Source organism: Sphaeramia orbicularis, chromosome 3 (assembly GCF_902148855.1).
Source record: "Sphaeramia orbicularis chromosome 3, fSphaOr1.1, whole genome shotgun sequence".
Lineage (NCBI taxonomy): Eukaryota > Metazoa > Chordata > Actinopteri > Kurtiformes > Apogonidae > Sphaeramia > Sphaeramia orbicularis.
This window is the reverse complement of record NC_043959.1, coordinates 26,771,035-26,791,595: the sequence shown is the minus strand read 5'-3', so window position 1 is coordinate 26,791,595 and position 20,561 is coordinate 26,771,035. Positions and strand designations below refer to the sequence as shown.

The 20,561-nt window shown below is 35.2% G+C and overlaps 1 protein-coding gene across 3 annotated transcripts in view; it reads left to right on the top strand.

Annotated features, from left to right (window-relative positions):
- ano1a (anoctamin 1, calcium activated chloride channel a) overlaps window positions 1–20,561 on the top strand; it is a 127,456-nt gene that overhangs the window by 62,266 nt on the left and 44,629 nt on the right. For all 3 annotated transcript variants that reach the window (XM_030127162.1, XM_030127153.1, XM_030127145.1), the window contains exons 6-9: window positions 4,383–4,437; window positions 5,030–5,081; window positions 8,384–8,439; window positions 8,741–8,782. In XM_030127162.1, the coding sequence (XP_029983022.1) occupies window positions 4,383–4,437; window positions 5,030–5,081; window positions 8,384–8,439; window positions 8,741–8,782 (205 nt within the window). The remainder of the gene's footprint in view (window positions 1–4,382; window positions 4,438–5,029; window positions 5,082–8,383; window positions 8,440–8,740; window positions 8,783–20,561) is intronic.

Genomic DNA, 20,561 nt, shown 5'->3' with positions numbered 1-20,561 from the left:
TGTAGCGCAAATGGTATATCACGCAAAACTGCAATGGAAAGACCTTTTTTCGCAACTAGAGTCAGGCAAATTAAAAAAAACGGACGTTGACGGACGTTACAACAAGCAAAGAAGAAGAAGAAACATGTCGCAGTATGTGTGTACACACCAGGAAACCCAATCATTGTTTAATTTAATATGAGATATAGAGGTAATATATAATAATAATATAATATATCTGTAAATCAACACCATATTTATGTTCATCACCATGTTTATGGAATGACTTCTCGTGTCATCTCGCGATAATAAATAAACAAATCATCGCATTTGTGATTTAATGGAAAAAACAACATTACGCACTTCTGTTTTTTCGACATTTAGTAAATATTAGTACAGTTTTGAGCAGATGTCCAGTGGAAAAGTGACTATTGTTTGAACATAAAGCATTAAAGTTAAAGTCCTTCATATTCTACACGTAACACTTCTGTTCAGATTTAAAACAAAATAAAACGTATTAAAAGTTTGGCACAGGATTTTCTGTTAGTGATTAGTTAGCTGTGCAGATACCACTCCGTAGCGAAATAAAGCACAAAATGAAGCACGCATGGATAATAAAATATAAGTGGAATCTTATATTACAGTATTTTTCCCTACCATCTTAACTGTCATCACATGAGTGCTTTAACATATCAGAAAGCTAGCATTTAACATTAGATGACCTACCACCTGCCGTATTAGTGTTTTTTTTGTGTGTGTTTTTTACTGTAGCTATGTGCTGTCTCAAGCTAAATCTTATTATAACATTAGATGTTCGTGTGCATGTAGATGAACACCTGCTGCCCTCTGATCCTTCCCAGCCTGAGGCCAACACTGTCAACACATGTTCCCACTAATGAGGTCAAAGTCACTTGGTTAAACTGGTCACGTAGTGAAATCTCCATCTTCAAACAGCATCAAGACTCACATTAATAAGACACTTTTTCCTGCTTCAGGCTCTGAAGCAATCTCACTTTTGTCCAGGGTTAAACTAAGGCTAAAATAAAAAAGAATTAGTAGTGGAAAAAAAATAGCTCCAACTGAAATAAAAATAAAAGATAGATAGACAGACAGACAGACAGACAGAAAGATATTATTTTTATTGATTTATTTTTGTAGACATATAAAAATCACAATACAACCACCAACGAAGTAAATGCCTGAAGCAAATTATCATAATATTATTAATATTACAGAAAACAACCAAAACAAAAAAGGAAATTTATGCTATTACACAAAAGAAACACTTATTACAATATATGTGTTATTTACACATCTGAAAAGAAGTGGGAAGAAGTGAACACTTACACTTATATATGTAATATTATGCAAGTTCTAAATATATTTTACTGTATTTTGGGTCTTTTTTTTTTTTTTGTTAAAGGCTTGTTTTTGCTGTTGAAAATATTAAAATTTGTAGTGGAAAAAAAATAGGTATAACCAAAATAAAGATGATAGATAGATAGATAGAGAGATAGATAGATAGATAGATAGATAGATAGATAGATAGATAGATAGATAGATAGATAGATAGATAGATAGATAGATAGATAGATAGATAGATAGATAGATAGATAGATAGATAGATAGATCATTAATCCCGAGGGTAATTCAAGTATTCAGCAGCTTTACATACAGACAAAAAACCAGACCAAAACAGGTGGGTTAGTAACCAGGTTGACATTAAGGTTAGTATATACATATACCCAAAAAAACTTGCTAAAGAACTTACTCTAAGAAAACTTTCTATACAATACTGTAAACAAAGACTTCTGATTGTATTTATACATTTCAGGGCACAGTGATTTAAAGTGAAAGAGTGATATATATAGTGTAACAGTGATTTAAGTGATCTACGTTGGTTTTGAAGTGTACGTGTAGTCCAACAACATAAGGTGCTAGATATAATACAGTCTCATTGGATTAGTCCTAATGTGATCATGACTAAAACAGAGACCCCCCCCCCACAACCACTCAGTGATGAGTTGTACAATATGATGGCCAGGGGGACAAAAGAGTTCCTGAGCCTGTTTTGTGGAGCAGGTTGAAGACAGCAACCTGGAGCTCAACACACTTGAAAAGTAAATTGACACTGACAAAAAGTAATTACAATAGAAGAGAAGTAATAGAAAAAAATTAATTAGAAGTGTTGTAATAATCTAGTCTAGTCAAATATTCTTGCATCATAATCTGTTCACACAGTTCACTCCCTACAATTAGTGACAGGATGGGATTCTTATTAAGTATCAACTGTAAAATCCAGTTGTAATATAATTTGTCACAATTTATTACCTCCGCCAAGGAGGTTATGTTTTTGCCAGGGTTTGTTTGTCTGTCTTTCTGTCTGTCTGTCTGTTTGTTTGTCTGTCCGTTAGTGTGCAACATAACTCAAAAAGTTATGGACAGATTTTGATGATGAAATTTTCAGGGTTTGTTGGAAATGGGATAAGGAAGAAATGATTAACTTTTGGGGGTGATCGGGGGTGGGGGGGCCCACAGGGGGGCCCACTGATCAGCCTTGGCGGAGGTCTGCGCTCTCCGAGTGCTTCTAGTTTCATGATATAATGTAAGGATCTTTAGGATGTCAAGATTCATGCCCACCCCACCCCCCCACCCCACCCCCAAGTCAAATGAAAGTAATAAAGATCATTAACAATGACTACGAGACTTTTAGTTGTAGACAACATTATTAGCATGTTTGGTGGAGTAAGATTTTGCATGTTAGTGAATTATCTGGCCTAGCTTTAGCAAAATGTTGTACCCAAATATAATCATAAAAATAATAGTCAAATGATGTGAAACTGGAAACATTTTCTATGTAAAGTTTCATTTCTGCACCAAAATCTTTCATAAACATAGAGAAAACATAAACACCCACCCAGCCCTTAAGTCCTCTGTAAACTAAGGGAAAACCAAGGTGTAATAAGTTCATCTTTGAGGGAAAAAAAGGATTTTTTTTTTTTTTAATCAAATGTAAAGAAATTCCCTCGAGTCCTTCCTGAAATATCACATCCATAAGAATGAACAAACATGAGATTACAGTTACCTTGACCCCCACAATGTTTTCTGTGCATCCTTAAGTTCAGCTGAACAATTGACTGTTTTTTTAGACACTTTGTCAAATCAGCACTAAGATATAGTGGATATAGGTTAAGATACTGATAAGATATAGTTTAAGACATAACATGGAACATGGACCAACCAACTGATGTACAAAACTTCTTACAGAGATGTTCAGATGCATCTAAAAAGGAAGATAAAAAAAAACATTTTAAAATTTTAAAAGCAAAAGCTATAACAATTGAATCCAAAAACAGTGAAAATGACAAAATTAAAATAAATCTGCATTTAATCACAAATTCTCTTCAGTTTTCAGTAACCCAATAGGTTTGACAATAATAATTGTCTCAGCCAAATATATCACTGCTTATTTTCTAATAATAATTTAACGTACTGTAATGCTGTATGTATTCTCTGGTGCTGTGTTACAGTGTATTCTCAGTGTAATTAGCCAAGGATGCATTCATCTCATCTAGTGCGGCTTTAATTTTACTTTATTGTACCCAAAGTGGACAATGAAATCCACCACGGTAATACTGTATATTAAAAAAAAAAACAGCTTGGGCACAATTAAAACATTACTCTTATTGCTTTAGTATGAACAACGCATATTAAAATCATGTGCAGAAGATCCTGATTTTAACATGAACGGCACATGTTAACCATTTATCAGACAAGTGACTATTTTTGGTCATTTCCAAACACATTACAAGACAGTGACAGCAGCAGTTACAATGAGGACAGTGAGGCAACAATCTCAGGTCTAATGTGGTCTGCAGGGTCTGTAAGGTCCACCTCTGCATGAACAGTGAGTGTACCTGCTTTGTTAGGTACCATGAAGTAATGGTACTAATGTAAGGAATGATGTTCAAAGGGATAATGTGGATGTGGACAGGGGTCTGGATCAGCACTTATGTTGTGGTAATGCTCTAAAAGTGATGTTCTAATGTTCTAAAATACAAGTTCCTTTCACCTTACATGCATTTTTCTTGTATTTTTTTATATTTATGGGCCATTTTTGGGAAGAGAACCAAATATGGTAACTTTATTGGCCTTGATTTTCTACATAACAATTAATAAAAAGGACAATTTTACAAAAATATTGAAGTCTTGTTATGTCCTTCAGTAACACAATGAATATTTTTGTGCGTGCCCTATAAAGGGTTAGAAGTCTGCTTTCTCTTCTGAATCTACTACATGATTCAAAAAAAAAAAACAAAGCTAAAACTAAATTGTAACAAAATGCTGCTATGTGATTCTGGATCTCAGAGTAAACCAAGACTTATGTCGCTTTTCTTTACCAGATTCGATCTGTCGGACAGGGACAAGTTCTTTGACAGCAAGACCAGGAGCTCGATAGTAAGTATTGGATCCGCTAAATAAATACTTAGATGTTTTCTGCTTCAAGAGGCAGTGTAAGATCTCCAGATAAATGGAAGATTGTTCAGCACAGTTGGATGTTAGAACGGTGACTGTATATGATTGATTTGCAGTGTTTATTGTTATATAAAGCCCCTTCCTCTGCTGTAAACAAATATGCTTTTCATCAAAGATTTAGCTAAAGCGCTAACACCCCATAGTCCCTGATGGACACCTTTCTTCTTCCATGTGAATCTGTATGGGAGTGACTGCAATGAAATTGTGTGAATGTGTATCATCTGCTGTGTTGACACAAAGATACACCTACACACAATTTTACAGTGCCTAACTAATGACTGCATAATGCAATTGACTTGTTATTGGAATGAGCTCCTCAATCTCTGCAGTCTTTGCCTCCCAGCTGAGCCTGAGCTCATCAATAAAAAGCACAGAGCTGATCAGCAGCTTCTCCCTTCTACGTTTCCCTGATGCCGTTTCCCTGGTGCCGTCGTAGCAGTAAACAAACAGCTCACATGAAATCGGTCATTTATATGTATGAGATTTTCTAACGCATGCATTTTTGCTGTTGTAGGTATATGAGGTGCTGAAGAGGACAAGATGCACCCGGGCTAAATACAGCATGGGTAAGATCTCCACACTTCGGTCACAAGATATAGATCAATATTCAATTAATCTGGCTGTGCGGTGTAATTACTAGAACTGAAGAGAGAGAGATGTGTGACAGTGTTCATTGCTGTGAGGCTGGATGTGCTGGAAATTCAGATGTTTTTTTGTGGTCCAGCACTTCCACACAAAATAAAATGTCTACTAGTGCATTGACCTGTGAGGAACCATGGTTTCTACATCCTCTGACACAGTTTCATTCCTTTACTTTCTTTACTTTCTTGGTTAATTCCGCTTGATTTTCGGTTGAATAACCTCTCAGCTGGCATGTCTGTTTCTGCACAAGAAATTTGACACCATGGCAACATGGCCCTATTGTTTATCTGTTGCTAGGTAACCCACTTCAATTATGATTCTATTGCTGCGTTTCCACTACATTGTACCAGCTTGGCTCCACTCGACTTGACTTGGCCTTTTTGCACTTCCATTACGTAAAAGAACCTGGAATCTGATACCCGGTACTAATTTTTCAGTATCTGCTCCACCGAGGTTCCAAAACGGGGGAAGAGATACAAAAACGTGACATGTAAACACTGCAGACCACTGATTGGTCAGAGAGTTGTCTCTGCGTCATTGCGTCATCAATGTGCGACCTGCCATTTAAAAAAAAAAAAAAACAGATTCAGAGGTTTACAGTTAATATACCGGTAGTTAATCCACATGACAACAATCCACAAAACTACGGTACACTTTGGTCGGTCAAAGAGATTCAGACATTTCTGTCCTTGTTGGCTGATGAAAAATTCAGTGTGAGCTTGATGGGGCAACACGCAACTGAGCAGATGTCATGAAAGTTATGCGCTGCGTCACTATGACCTCCAGGGACTCTAAAGTCAGTAGTATCCCGTAATGGAAACAGTCTTCAGGAATAGTATCTGATACCCGAATCGAGTCGAGTTGAACCGGTTTCATGTAGTGGAAATTCATTATATGATTATGTGATTGGCTGCTGGGAGGCCACTGTATTCCAAAATTACTAATATCACCCAAAATGTTGGTCCTGTCAACTTGCTGTTTTTGCTAATCTTTTCCTAAACCAAAAATACATAAGTATGCAAAACTGCAGCAGTCAGAGCCTCCTGAATTTTGTGTGATTCCCGAGACACACACTCACGCACACAGAGGCCATTTGGCTTTTAATATATAGGTTATATCCTGATTTTTCCCTCACTCAGGTACATTTATATTTTTTTAGATTCAAAGTTACAGTATAACTACCATTACACTAATTACAGTAAAGCATTTCATCTGCTGTCTACATGCTGGATGAGAGATACTGGCTTTTTTTAATGGGATTTTGAGAGCATGTCTAGGGGAAATAAATAAAAGCAGATAAAGATATGAGGGTTTAACCGCATGAGATTTTCACGGCGCGATAATCATCTCAGATAATTTCACGGTTTTGCAGCATAAGGCATTTTACAGTTATTATCTGTTACAGTGTTTATTTTATTGAATAAGTGTTTTGTCTTGGGAGTATGTGTATAAAGTCTCCTTTTCTGAATAAACAGAGTGTACTTGGTATGTCAGATCATACGTCTGGTTGCATTTATCAGTACCAATGATACTGATATTGTAAAACAGAACTGCAACTGCCAATTTTCACACCCTGTTATGTCATGAAAGTCATATACTGAAGGGAAGTCATTCCACAGTTTAGAAAGTTAGAGGATTATTGGTAAAGAGCTGTGAAATCAAGTCAGTTGAACTTGATTTGTTTGACATAGATGACTGAGGGGCATAGAAATTGCAAGGATAAGGATTATTTTATATATTCTGGCCTGATTTCTGATGGGTAATATTATTAGAGGGTGGTGACACAGCTATAAAAAGCACTCAGGCAGGACAAAAAACATAGGTCAAGTAAAAGTAAATTAGACACATATTACATAAACTGTCCCTTTGTGGACATTCATCAGTGTACTGTAGTGTTGGAAGATACTTCATTTTCAACATCAGATAATATAGTACATCCTCAATTAGCAGGTTTTTAACAGAATTTTCAGAAAATCAGCAAAAGAAAATCCAATGTAATGAGTCCATTCACTACTCTTGTGTAAATATTGAGTTTGTTCCTCTTTATTATTATCATCATGGTTTCAGAATCTGCCAGCTAAAAGTAAAATTTTATATATAAAAAAAAATCCTGTTGAATAAGGAGCTGATATTAAGAGGTATTCTAATTAAAAACACTGAAGTTGCTTTAATTTTTGACACTTAGAACTAATCTATATCCCTATATAAAACTCAGATTCTTAGACTCCTCCAGGGTTTGTTAGATGTTCGTATAATTTGTTGCTATTTTTCATGTAAATAGTTTTTTAATGTTTTTTTCTCATTAATACAGTGAACTTTTCATTGTTGTTCTTGGTCTAAACTTACAGACCCACATAATTTATTTGCTTCATCTGTTTCTGTTCCATTTATTTGCATTTTTCCTCTTATCAACTTCACCCATTTTTAAAGAATGTTTTATTTTGGGGGGTTTTTTGTCTGTACTTAATCCATACAAATTGAAAATGGGAAATAATCATAAGAGTTGGAAATACACGTAATATATAGTTTGTTTAGATATATAATCAGTAGTACAGTATCATGAATTAAATCCATCCATCCATCCATCTATCCACTCAGCCATCTACTCATGCATCCATCCACTCATCTATCTATCTATCTATCTATCTATCTATCTATCTATCTATCTATCTATCTATCTATCTATCTATCTATCTATCTATCTATCTATCTATCTATCTATCTATCTATCTATCTATCTATCTATCTATCTATCTATCTATCTATCTATCTACCAAACCTTTCATCCATCCATCCATTTACCCATCCATCCATCCATCCATTCATTTTTGGAATTATTTGGTCTTTCAACTCTGACTGAGGTTATACCATACAAAGTGCCAGATACTGTTCACACATAAAACCAAAAAAGACGTATTAAGTCAAGTGAAGCTGAGCCAGAACCACGTGGTAGAAAAAAATTCCATATGTGAGTTTGTGTTCAGCGCCTCTGACCATCTGGTTCCATCATGATACTTTTGCCATTTGGTGTTTGTAGATAGACAAGAAAACTTGGCCAAGGCTATAAAAAAACAAGCTGAATGAGTCACATTTTCAGATATAAGCCTCATGTTAAGACTTCAGTCAAGCACAGTCATTTATTTCTGGGTTTGAGCATTGCAACACTGTATGTGTGTGGGTATTTTATAGGTGTATATAATCCTGTTGAATATGATTTCTTACACAGGGATCACCAGTCTGCTAGCCAACGGCGTCTATACGTCTGCATATCCTCTTCATGATGTGAGTACAACATTATAATTCATCACCATCTCTCTCTCTCACAGGCCACAGAACATCTCATCAATTACAGTTGATTTACCAACACAATTATTCCAACGCAGCGAATTACTAATATAAAAACTTGTACTGTATAATTTATGTAAAAAGACATATTTGTCATTGTAGTTTACCCTGAGGATCCTTACAAATGGCAGCACATCATTCAGTTTAAATGATATCCATTATTCACTAGTGAAATAATGAATTTTATTGAAAAATGTAAAAGATACTAATGGTGTTTGGGCATTTGTGTGTGTTACAGGGAGACATAGAGGGAGTGAATGCAGAGCCTAATGACAGAAAGGTGAGTGGAGAAGGTTCACATGTCAATCTGATGTCACCACCAGTACTTCCACTCCTTATACAAATGATCATCCATCATCTATTGTTAATGAATCCTAAAGAAAGGCTGGAACCGGAATACTAGTCCTTCATTACATATATCTACACCCAGTATCCACATTATTCTGTCACTTTAGAATCCCTAAGATTAACGTTTTTGGAAGCACAGTCAAACCTGTTTGAGTTTAGACATAGACAGACTTTATTTGTCATTCTATATTTTATATCAAAAATGAAATTCCGATGCAGTTATATCAGCAGGCAGCAGCAATAAATACAACAGGTACTTTATGTACAGGATTATATATACAGGATAGAGTAAATATGCATATAAATACTATGTGTGACGTATAAAAATCGGTCTCTGATTAAAAAAACAATTGTCAGTGAACAATGCAGTTATATCGCACATATATTGCAAATAAAAACTCTTTGGAATTTTTCTTCTACTTTATTTCCTTCTGTGTGTCCATGTTGGCACTATTCTCTCTCCAACCCCTATTTCCACTTCTGCCCATCTTTTGATGTCACCACTGTGTCTAATATTTCTCTGTTCCAAATCTTCTGTAAGCTCATGGCCGTTTTGGCATGACTGTTATGTAACTGTATAATTTCAGCACCAGGCAAAATCTTCTTTCAGCAACTATTTCCTGGAGCGATCTTTTAATTACCCCGAAGGGGAGGCAAGGGGTATTGTTTTTGGTTGAGTTTGGTTGTTTGTTTGATGGTTAACACTCTAGAAGCAAAACTATTAGGTGAATTCATACCAAACTAGGTTTATAGATTGCCAGCAACCCAGAATAGATGTCATTACATTTTGGGAAAAGTAGGTCAAAGTTAAATTTTTTAAAAACCTTTTTTTCCCATTTACTTATAATGGGTGAAATTTCACATGTCTGTAGCAGCAAATCTATTGGTTGAAGTCATACCAAATTAGGTTTATAGATTGCCATTGACCCAGAATAGATGTGGTTACATTTTGGGGAAAGAAGGTCAAAGTTAAAATTTTTTATAAATGTTCTATTAATTATTTTTTTTTCTCCCATTTACATATAATGGGCAAAATTTCAAAACATAAACACAACATAAAAACAACAATTTTGTCAATTTTGGCACATATATAGAGGCAATTGATATGCTGACATCAGCACACGCATAGACATGATGACATCAGATGGACTGATACCAAAATAAGCTACAATACGTGCAAGGGGCGGAGTTTGTTGTGCCTGGCACCACTTGTTTATTTATTTATTTTGTATTTAACCTTAATTTAACCAGATAAAGTCCCATTGAGATCGACATCTCTTTTACAAGGGCGACCTGGCCAAGAGGTCAGCTACACACACGACGATGAAAAATAGGTTAAAACATCAGTGATAACAATAAATTAAAAACAGGCAATAGCTTAGTAATAACACAAAATAATAGCAAAGGTGTGACCAAATTTCTTCAAAAAATTTAAACAAAACTAAAAGTACATGATCATGGAGCTGCAAAGTCATAAACATGAACTGACGAGTTGAGAAATTTCCACCTATGAGATACAGTTTTTTTGCATGTTTGTCCATTTTTATATGTATTATCAACATCATGTTTTAGGTGTATCCCTCTTCCAACACACCTGATTCAAATGATAAGCCTATCGTTAAGCTCTGCAGAAGCCTGATAATAACTGTCAGGTGTGCTGGAAGAGGGAAACATCTAAAACATGCAGGATAGTAGCTCTCGAGGACCTGGATTAGACACCCCTGCTTTAGAGTTTAGCGTCATTTTAACCACTATTTGTAGTTTCAGTTATCCATATGTAGTGGTTTACCTTGGAAAAATGTGAAATTCTTCTATAGAGTATACATGTGTCCACATAGTTTCACCTACTGAACAGCAGCGCTTAGCTTTAAGGCCAGAAAAACACAACAAAATGAATATAAAACAGCAAGGAGGTATCGTACAACTAAACTGAAGCATTCCATCTGTCATGTTCTTGCATTTAACCCTGATGTATTAATTTAAATACATCACTTTGTAAAAATACCAACAGTAAGTCAAAGGTTAGGTCAAAGTAGCTCCAAGAATGGCTTTAACATCAAATAATTCCAAACTGTACAGAAGATTGTGTGTTTTATGTGTTTCTCCCACAGCTTTTATTTAATATGGATGGAAACATACATCATACATTGAGGTGTTTGTACGCCTTAAGGCTTTGACTTGTATTTCCATGCATTAAGATCATGGTGCACAACTTGAGTCCTGTTCACATATCAACGTCCAAGGACCACTGGTTCTTTATTAAGCAGTAAGAATCCCTGTTGATACATCTCCTTTAAATTAAGCCATTAATCATTTGCTTTACCCCTGGATTTGCAGCTAAATACAGCCATGAGGTAGAGTGTTTCTCCACTCTGGAACCACCCATAGAACGTCTTAAACATGTCATCATATCAGCAGATGGAGGTTCACAAAATGTCAAGTACCATACATTTTCTTCAAAGTCTCTCTGGGTCTTATTAGAGAGTGAGCAGCAGATTTGATAATTTAATGACAACTATCTGAGCAAACACAACATAGACAGTGCCTGAGTTCAGAAAACCCCCCAACACAGCCTGAGATTCACAATAACTAAATGAATGAACACAGCATGAACAAAGAAAACAAATTAGTTAATGTAGGAGGAGGCTGAGGAGGTGGAGATGAGCTGGAAATGTGGAGTAGGCAGTTGTAGTAGGAGCAATGGTGATTACAGAGCAGGTGGAATGAATGAACGATGGCTCGGTTAGAAAGAGCGTTAATCAGGCGATAGGACAGACAGGATTGGACAGAAAATGGACTAGATCTGCCTGTGACTGAACGACCTCAAAGCTCCATGTGTATGATGTCTACTGGAAAAAAGATCCCAAAATACTTTTAACACCTCCTTCCCTTCCATTATTAGTACGGTCATTGAAAAGAATGGAAAAATTATATTGTAAATTGCACCTAAGATCAGTTTTCATTTAAAGTTTTTGCTTTTTTAAATATAATTAAGGTCAAGTTTTAAGCAGCGTTCATGGTTTCAGATGAAAACAGCTCCGCCCAATAGGGGACATTTTAATAACCATTGGTTTTATAAGTGATATTTGAAGCAGTGCATTCTTTTATCCTCTTTATTCAGCTTCAAGGCTTTCTTCATAGTATCTAAAATTTGCACTCAAACAATTTAAAAAATGAAAACCAAGAAAACAAAGTCAGGGTAGAAACTTTTTAAAGTTTCATACAACTGATGGCCTATTTTTAATCACACATGCTTCTATCATAAAGGTGTTCAGATCACATTGAGTAGATCTGAAGTTGTGTGAGAAAGTACAACTAGCGTGTGTTCTAGATGTGGTCGTTTTTATGCTGTTGTGTATTTGTACATGTTGTACCGCATTTGTGCAGCAGTCACCGCCAAAGTGTTCTGGCCATAGCAACGTGATTGTAAGGCTAAATGTTCAAAAATTACTAAAATACTCCAAAATATTGGTCCTGTCAACTTACCGTTTTCGCTAGTCTGTTCCTTGACCAAAAATACATAAATTTGCCAAACTACAGCAGTCAGCTCTTTCTGGATTTTGTGTGAATCCCCGGACACACACACACACACACACACACACACACACACACACACACACACACACAGAGACGCCATGGGGCTTTTATAATATAGATGGGACAAGCCAAATCATTTCTGTGGTGACTTCCAAATCAATTTTTTCTACATTTAATCCTTTATCACTATTTTTTTTATGATATTATCCTCTGCATTTTCCATTTTCAGTGAAAATCAGGTATTCTCCTATATTTAACATACTGACCATGGGGATATTATATCCAAATAAAGAAAACTGAAGAAAGAGTGACTTTTTATGCAAAATATATTATTAACTGAACATAAAAACAAGTATCTACAACCACTGTCATTTATCAAACTGCACTGATGAATCAAAGTTGAAGAAAATGTCTCTTAATATCCAAATGGGCCATCTGATGATGTTGATGGTAAAGCTGAGAAACATTTTAGCTGAATTTTTTCAAAACGTATTGATAGGATCAGTGTGTCAAAAGTTACTAAGTTCAGTAGATGCTTTTGGTTGTCAGCAGCTGTTTATATCTTTGAGGGTTGAATCAAAATAGTGGGCTTACTCTTGGGTTTAGACGACCTGTGGGACCTGATCTATGCTCCTGGTACTTCCAAATAAGACTTCAGGTTGAGGCTTATTTTTTTCTGAGGGGTGTTCTTGTGCTGCATTGACACATACACGCTCAAGACCCCTAAAAAATAAACATTTTCACTATTACTTACGCAAATTCTGACATTAAAATACATTTATACCCTTCGAAAATGTGATTCATCAAAACGAAGAGAAATAATCAGTGCTAATTCGACAAAAAATTGAATCAAAAACCAACGAAACCTAGCCAGAAGACGAACATCAAATCTCATAAATATTTCAGAACCATTATAATTATTCAGGACACCCCTTCATGATGTGTCTTACCCTGACATTATCAGCCTTCGTGACAAGGAAACAAATCAGATAAAGTTAAATAATCCAGTCGAGTTACCTCAGAGAATAATATGTAAGGCTATAAAAATTAAAGTGCCTGTGGCCGCTTTTCATTTCTAATCTTGAATACAGGGGCACAGTACAGTGAAACATGCCACTCACTTAATTACCACAATAGTTTTTTTTTTTTTTTTGGTTAAATAGTGGTAAACAAAGCATGACAGATTAGCATGCTAACATGACAGCAGATTCAAGCCTTTCCTCCCACTGTACATGAATAAAATTAACAAGGCAAGAAAATAAAAGCTCACGCTGAGTCTGAAGTCATCTCCTCCTCTGCGAACACTGTCCATAATTACACTGTAGGCTGTGTGTCACTAAGGCAACAGCCTTATAATTCTCCCTCTGTTGTTCTCAGTTATACAGTAAGAGGAGCCGTCAAGTGCTTCCACATATAAAACTACTGTAAATAGATACTCTACGTCCTCATCCTTGTGCAGAAAGGTTTTTCTCAGCCACTTCAAGAGGGAATATTAAATGAGCTTTTTTCCACCGGGCCCAGTCGGCTGTGATCTCCTATTTAAAAACTCCTCTGGGCCTCCCTCGTGTAATTAAGAGCCATCATTTGTCGCTTTGCAGCTTGGTGCTCGGCCTGTGAACGTAGCATGTGATCATGTGTGGAAATGGCGAACCGTTCCGTGGTGATTGATGCAGTCTATTCCACACGGCAGTCGGAACCAGCGCACATACAAACCCGGTCAGCGGTGTGAAGACATGTCATCATTACAGAGCTGTGATCTGCTTGTACAGTCTGTGATGTTGAAGACATGGACCGTGTAGTTTATTTACACACTTTGATGAGATTTTAACCCTTAGAGCTACTTAAGTGGGGACCTCCAAAAACAAAAAAATACTCACATTTACCCTTTCGTAAATGATTATTCATCATTTATTGTGATATCATCCTCTGCATTTTGCATTTTTAGTGAAAATCATGCATTTTCCTATATGTATGTATATACAGGTACATCTCAAAAAATTAGAATATCATGAAAAAGTTCAATATTTTTTGTCACTCATTTCAGAAAGTGAAACCCATATATTATATAGACTCATTAGACTTAGAGTGAAATATTTCAAGCCTTATTTCTTGAAATTTGGATGTTTATAGCTTACAGATAATGAAAACCCAAAATTAAGTGTCTCAGAAAATTAGTTTGGGTTTCATTTTCTGAAATTAATGACAAAAAATGTAGAACTTTTTCATGATATTCTAATTTTTTGAGATGTACCTGTGTGTGTGTGTGTGTGTGTGTGTTTTTCATTCTTCATTTATTCTGAAAAACAGGTTGTACAAAACTTCCCTTTCGGGTACAAGTCAATATCCACACCTCAAATTTGAACAAAGATGCTAATCCAAGTTTTTTAGTAGAATATAGAACAAATATAAAAGGTGGGCGAGAGGAGAGGGCTTGCTCCGCTTCTTCATCACCAAAATAAGACACAATAAGGTGTGTATGTTTACACTAACCTAAACAGAAATTTGTGTCATATAAATGTTTTCACATAGCTGAAATATTCAATTCACATCAATTGCAGGTTTTACATAGTTTGTCCATTTTAACCAAATAGTGAAAAAAGATTCCCTTCGACCCCTAAAACAAAATGTCAACTTTTCCAGAATGTAAATGTCCTGCACGATATTGATCCATTCATCGCATTTTCCTGTATTTAATTTTAGTGATCATGTAGATGTTCATAGGAGCTCAGAGTGAATTCATAGTTTATTATATCAGAACAGAGAAAATTGAAGAAAGAGTGACGTTTTCTGCACAATATACTATCATTAATTAAATATGATTACAAACAAGATTTTTATATCAAAGGAGAGAAAACTGATGTAAAAGTAATTTTTTTATTAAAATATATCATTAGGCAAACATAAAACCACCACAACTGCCATTTGTTGGGGTTGTACTTGGGGTTTACTGATGAATTAGCGTTGCATAAGATGATGCTGTTTCCACATTCACTCTGAACCTCTAAAAAGACATATCTGAAAAGCTAAGAAACTGCATTTTACCTGAATTATTTCATTGTATTGATAGGGTTAGTGTTTCAAAAGTATTAGATATTTTAGATCAGTGGATGCTTTTGGTCTCCGGTGGATGTTTAGGTTTAAATGAACACTCTTATTACACAGTTTTAATTAACACCCAATGATCAATTGTAATTCATTTAGCTTCGGGTTTCCTCCTGCTTGGTGTTATTCGACCGTTGAACCTTTACATTCACAATCGTTAGAAATCTTACGGATCCTACATAAATCAGATGGATTCAGATGATAGTCCTGTTAACACGGGGAAACTGTGCTTAAATAGAAGGAGTCATGTAAAAATCCTCTCAAATAATACTAAAATGTAAGCTACTCAGTTACTTTTCTCATATTTTTTGGACATATTAAAATGAGTATGAGTATGAAATCAAACACACCATTAACCCATAAAGACCCAAACCTCCACCAGCAACCAAAATCATTCACTCATATAAACTGTTTAATACCTGTCGATCCACTTATCCATGTAAATAATTGGTGTAAAATACAGTTTGTCATCTTTTCATGGTCATCAGATATGACCCATTTGGACATTCAGAGACTCCATAGTGAACGTAGAAACACCGTGATCTTCTACAACATTGATTCACCAGTAAAACCCATGGAGTCTGAATGTTAACAATGTGTAATTGTAATTTGTATGGTTTACTGTCAGGACCAAGTGAAAACACAACCATCCTGTAATTTTACAATGTGATACTGTGAATAAATGCTTAAAGTTACCGTAAATATTTTTTTTTGTATACAGTTACACCTTGGAAATTGTTACAACAAGAAGAATACTGTAATTTTTTTACTGTAGAAATTACAGAAATGTGTTACAGTGTAGTATTTACAAAAGCTTTCCTTCACATTTTTGGACAAACAGCTTACACGGCAGAATAAAGCTGTCACTTTTCTTGGACTTGAGATGAATTGCTTCCTCAAAAGTGGCCAAGGATTTTCCTCTCATGCTCAATTACACCCTGAACGTGACTGGGATTCAGATTCTTTTATTTCTCCATGTATATCATTAGTATCCATTCTTATTTACTCTACTTCTGTGACATTTCAATTTCAATGAAGACAAATGAGCCACTGACTTGGTGTTTTGCTCTAGGAAATCACGTCATTTCCAGGCGCACAGTTCAGGTAGAGTACAGCTCAGACAGAAGCAAAGGAAAACACCTCAAAATAAGCAATAATAAATGACAGTTTTCAATACATGTCAAGTATAAGTTCACAAAAAAAAATATTGCATTATGCAGTAATGACAGCTACAGAGCTATGTAGAACAAAAAAATGTATTTTGCAAAATGTGGTAGAAGCTGTAAAAGGGAAATGAAAATATGTGTGTTGAGCTGTGACAAACCAAAGTCTACATTTTATTGGTGAAAACAGCTCAACACTAGATTTACTCTACATCAAGAAATCAATATGAAAAAAAAAGCCTGTTTATTTTATCTGACAGGTCAAACCACTGAGTTCCCACAGGAGGCAGTTGTGTAGTAAAAGCACTGCCTTGATCACTTTTTTGTCAGTTTGGATCCAGAATAATGTTAAAAACCTGAATTTCTCACAATCACAAAAGCTGCAGAACTGCTCTTTTTGGCTTCAGTTCCTCATTAGAAAGGGAAGTATGTGTACGATATTTACTTTTTTTTTTTTTTTTCCAAGGTTGGCATTTCTTTAAGCGCTTCTAAAACTCAATCTAGCCATTTAAGAGTCTCATATGTTGTGGATGTCCCTGAACTACTCCTGTCAACAGCTTTTAGCGCTTTCCAGAACTATGTGGGTGGAGTTAGACTTACAGTTTAATGAAGTTACACATGAAAAATGACTGTTATTATTTGTGGTCCTCCTGCAATAACAAACTGATGGGTTTTATTACTGTAGCTCCTTAAGTGAATCATTTTTCTGCATCGTTGTTGTTTTCATGCTTTATTGTGCTGTGACAGTAATTATTAGATAACTGTGTCTGCTACTGTTGTGGCTCATCATTAATGTTATTAATTACACCTTTGGTTCTACTGCTGTGACCAGTGGAAATGACAAAAATCACATTCATTATAGACTATTATTAATGGCCCACCATGGTGTTTTATTTTATACTGATGACCTGACAGCGCTCCTTGCAGCACTGGGACGTGTTTGATTGGTTTTTTTTGTGTTGGTCTTCATACAGTGTGTTGCAGCTGCAGCTCGGTGTTCACCTCATGCTCAGCACCACCACCTCAGAAACAATACATTATTGTAAACATGGTTATTTATAGTAAAGATGGAAATTCACTTACGATAATGCGTGCACATGCATTCGCTGTGGTGTAGAGCCACAATGATGTATAATCCCATCTCATAGAAATTAAGTGTCAAATGTTAAACTGTTACAAATAGGCCTCTGTAAGAAAAAAACAGTAGTTTACATTTTAATGCACTACATCAGTGAAGCAAGAGTCATTTCTCTACCATTTTAGAACAAGATAGGGCATGGACGCGCGGTTACATAGGGTAAAAAAATTGTTGAAATGATAATGAGTCGGCCTACATTTACCTGGCATATAAGTGTAATTCATGGGTATTTCTAGTACTTTGAGGCCATTGAAAAACATTTGTCAGTTTCAGTCATTCTCAGTGAATTTTTATTTATTTAACCTTTATTTAATCAGTAAGTCCCTTGAGATGAAATCTTTTTTTCGAGGGAGACCTGACCAAGAGGCACATCAGTACAATACAAATGAACTAACAGAGTATAAAACTTAAATGCAATTAAGACAACTTACACACAATTAAGACAGCATAAAATGGCTAAAAACATAAAAGCAGAAAACCAGTTTAAGAATAGTAGTTACACACTGCTGTTAGACAGTTTGACAGAACAGATTTGAATTCACGCAAGGTAATGAAATGCTGAAGCTGAAGTGAGTTTTGCGAATTGTTCCATGACCAAGGTCCATCATAGGAAAAAGCTGTTTTACCAAGTTCTGAGTGGATTCTGGGGACTCTAAGGAGGAGCCGATGCGATAAGTGGGAGATGAAATCTTTGTGAAAAACATCTCGGTTACGTAGGGTAAAAAAAAAAAAAAAACATCAAAAATTGACTAATTTTTAGCATATCAGAAGTTGCTGTTTTCACCTGAAGTTGCCAACATTAACATTACCACAGTGTCAGGTATATTGTTGACTGCAACTCCTGCAATTTTGGTGAAAAAAAATTAATCGGTCTAGGTTTGGGGGATATCAGTATGAAGGGAAGTCTGGTTGCGTAGGGTAAAAGTGATTATGGATACATAGGGTAAATTTTCAAGTCCTGGTAATCAAAATTACCTGTCAAGTACAAATGATTTAATATTATCTCAATATCATGCTTGGAGTGAATAAGTATAAATAATGTTCAAAATCACTAATCATTAAGGTTCAGATATAAACCAGTACTCTCTTGGGCGAGTAAAATATGAGACAAAAAATGTAAATGTGGATGTCAAATATAGTCTTTTAAAACAATGAAAATCAATCTGCTCTCTCTCTTTTTTTTGTAGACACCATTTAGAAACAGTAAAGTTGGTGTTAGGACTCCCAGACAGTTAGGTATCAGCTACAAATGACAAACTAAGTTTATTTTAAAGTTTTTGTTTGGTTTTTTTTTTCACCCAACGTGTTCATAGTCCCCTGATCCCTGACTGTTCCCCATACTATATTACTTTATCAAAGAGACGTCATTTTTATTCACTTTCTTTGTACATTAAAAGATCCCCAGTTGAAAAAAAACAGCAAAATATTATTAATATGAGGTGGAAAAGTTAGCGCACTGATATAAAGTAAACACCAGTATGTGCAGAGGAATCAGATTTAGTGGATAATTATGTGCACATGCATGTGAGGAGCAATAAAGAGGCTCTAACGTTCACTCAACTGATGTTAATAAGAAACAGGGGAATGGCTTATCAGATGAAAAAAAAAAAAACACAATGAAGTGTCACCATGTTTGAGCTGCAGAAACTAATGTTAAACAAAGGCTTTAACAAACTGTCAAAGCTCCTCATTCTGCAGATGAGTGATGTCATTGTATGAAATATTACATAGAACAGGCAAACATGACAATGAAGAGGAACCAGCGCTGAGTGTTCATGTAACAGTATTTAATAGAAATATGCATGATTTCACATCTTCCTTTACACATTTTTCAAAATTCTGTTAATTTTTGCAATATATTTGGATGGAAAACTACCTTGTGTCTTTGTTTTGTGTTTTATTTTTGCTTTTTATCGACTTCATCAATGAACAGATAATTTATTTCACATGTCCTTGAGCTGTTTTCTAAGTGCTGTTAAAATAATGCAAAACTGGACTTGGAATTAGCCCTCCACAAACTGAAGGACCTCCTGGTATCACACTCATGCTCATATTATTTGCACTCAATACGTAATTTTAATTTGCCAGTGCAGTTTTACCCCGCCTGGTTCAGTTTTTCTTTCTTTCTTTCTTTCTTTCTTTCTTTCTTTCTTTCTTTCTTTCTTTCTTTCTTTCTTTCTTTCTTCTTAACACTCTAGTAGCAAAACTATTGATTGAATTCATACCACATTTGGTTTATAGATTGCCAGTGACTCGGAGTAGATGTGATTACATTTTGGGAACAGTATGCCTAAGTTCAAATTTTTTATGAACTTTTAAAATCTTTTTTTTCCCAATTTACTGCAGCAAAACTATGTGGTGAATTCATACCAAATTGGGTTGATAGATTTCCAGTAACCCAGAATAGATCCCACTACATTTTGGGAAAAGTAAGTTAAAGTTTAGATTTTTTAAATAATTTTTAAAATCTTTATTTTTTTTCCCATTCACTTAAAATGGGTGAAATTTCACATGTCTGTAGCAACAAAACCATTGGTTGAATTCATACCAAGTTGGGTTTCTTGATTGCCAGTGACCCAGTATAGATCTCATAACATTTTGGGAAAAGTAGGTCAAAGTTCAAATTTTTAATGATTTTTTTTTTTTTTTTTTTTTTTTTTTTTTTTACATTTTTCTTCTCCCGTTTAATTATAATGGGCAAAATGTCACATGTCTTTAAAAACATCACTTTTGTTTCAATTTACTTCAACCTTGGCACATATAGACAATTA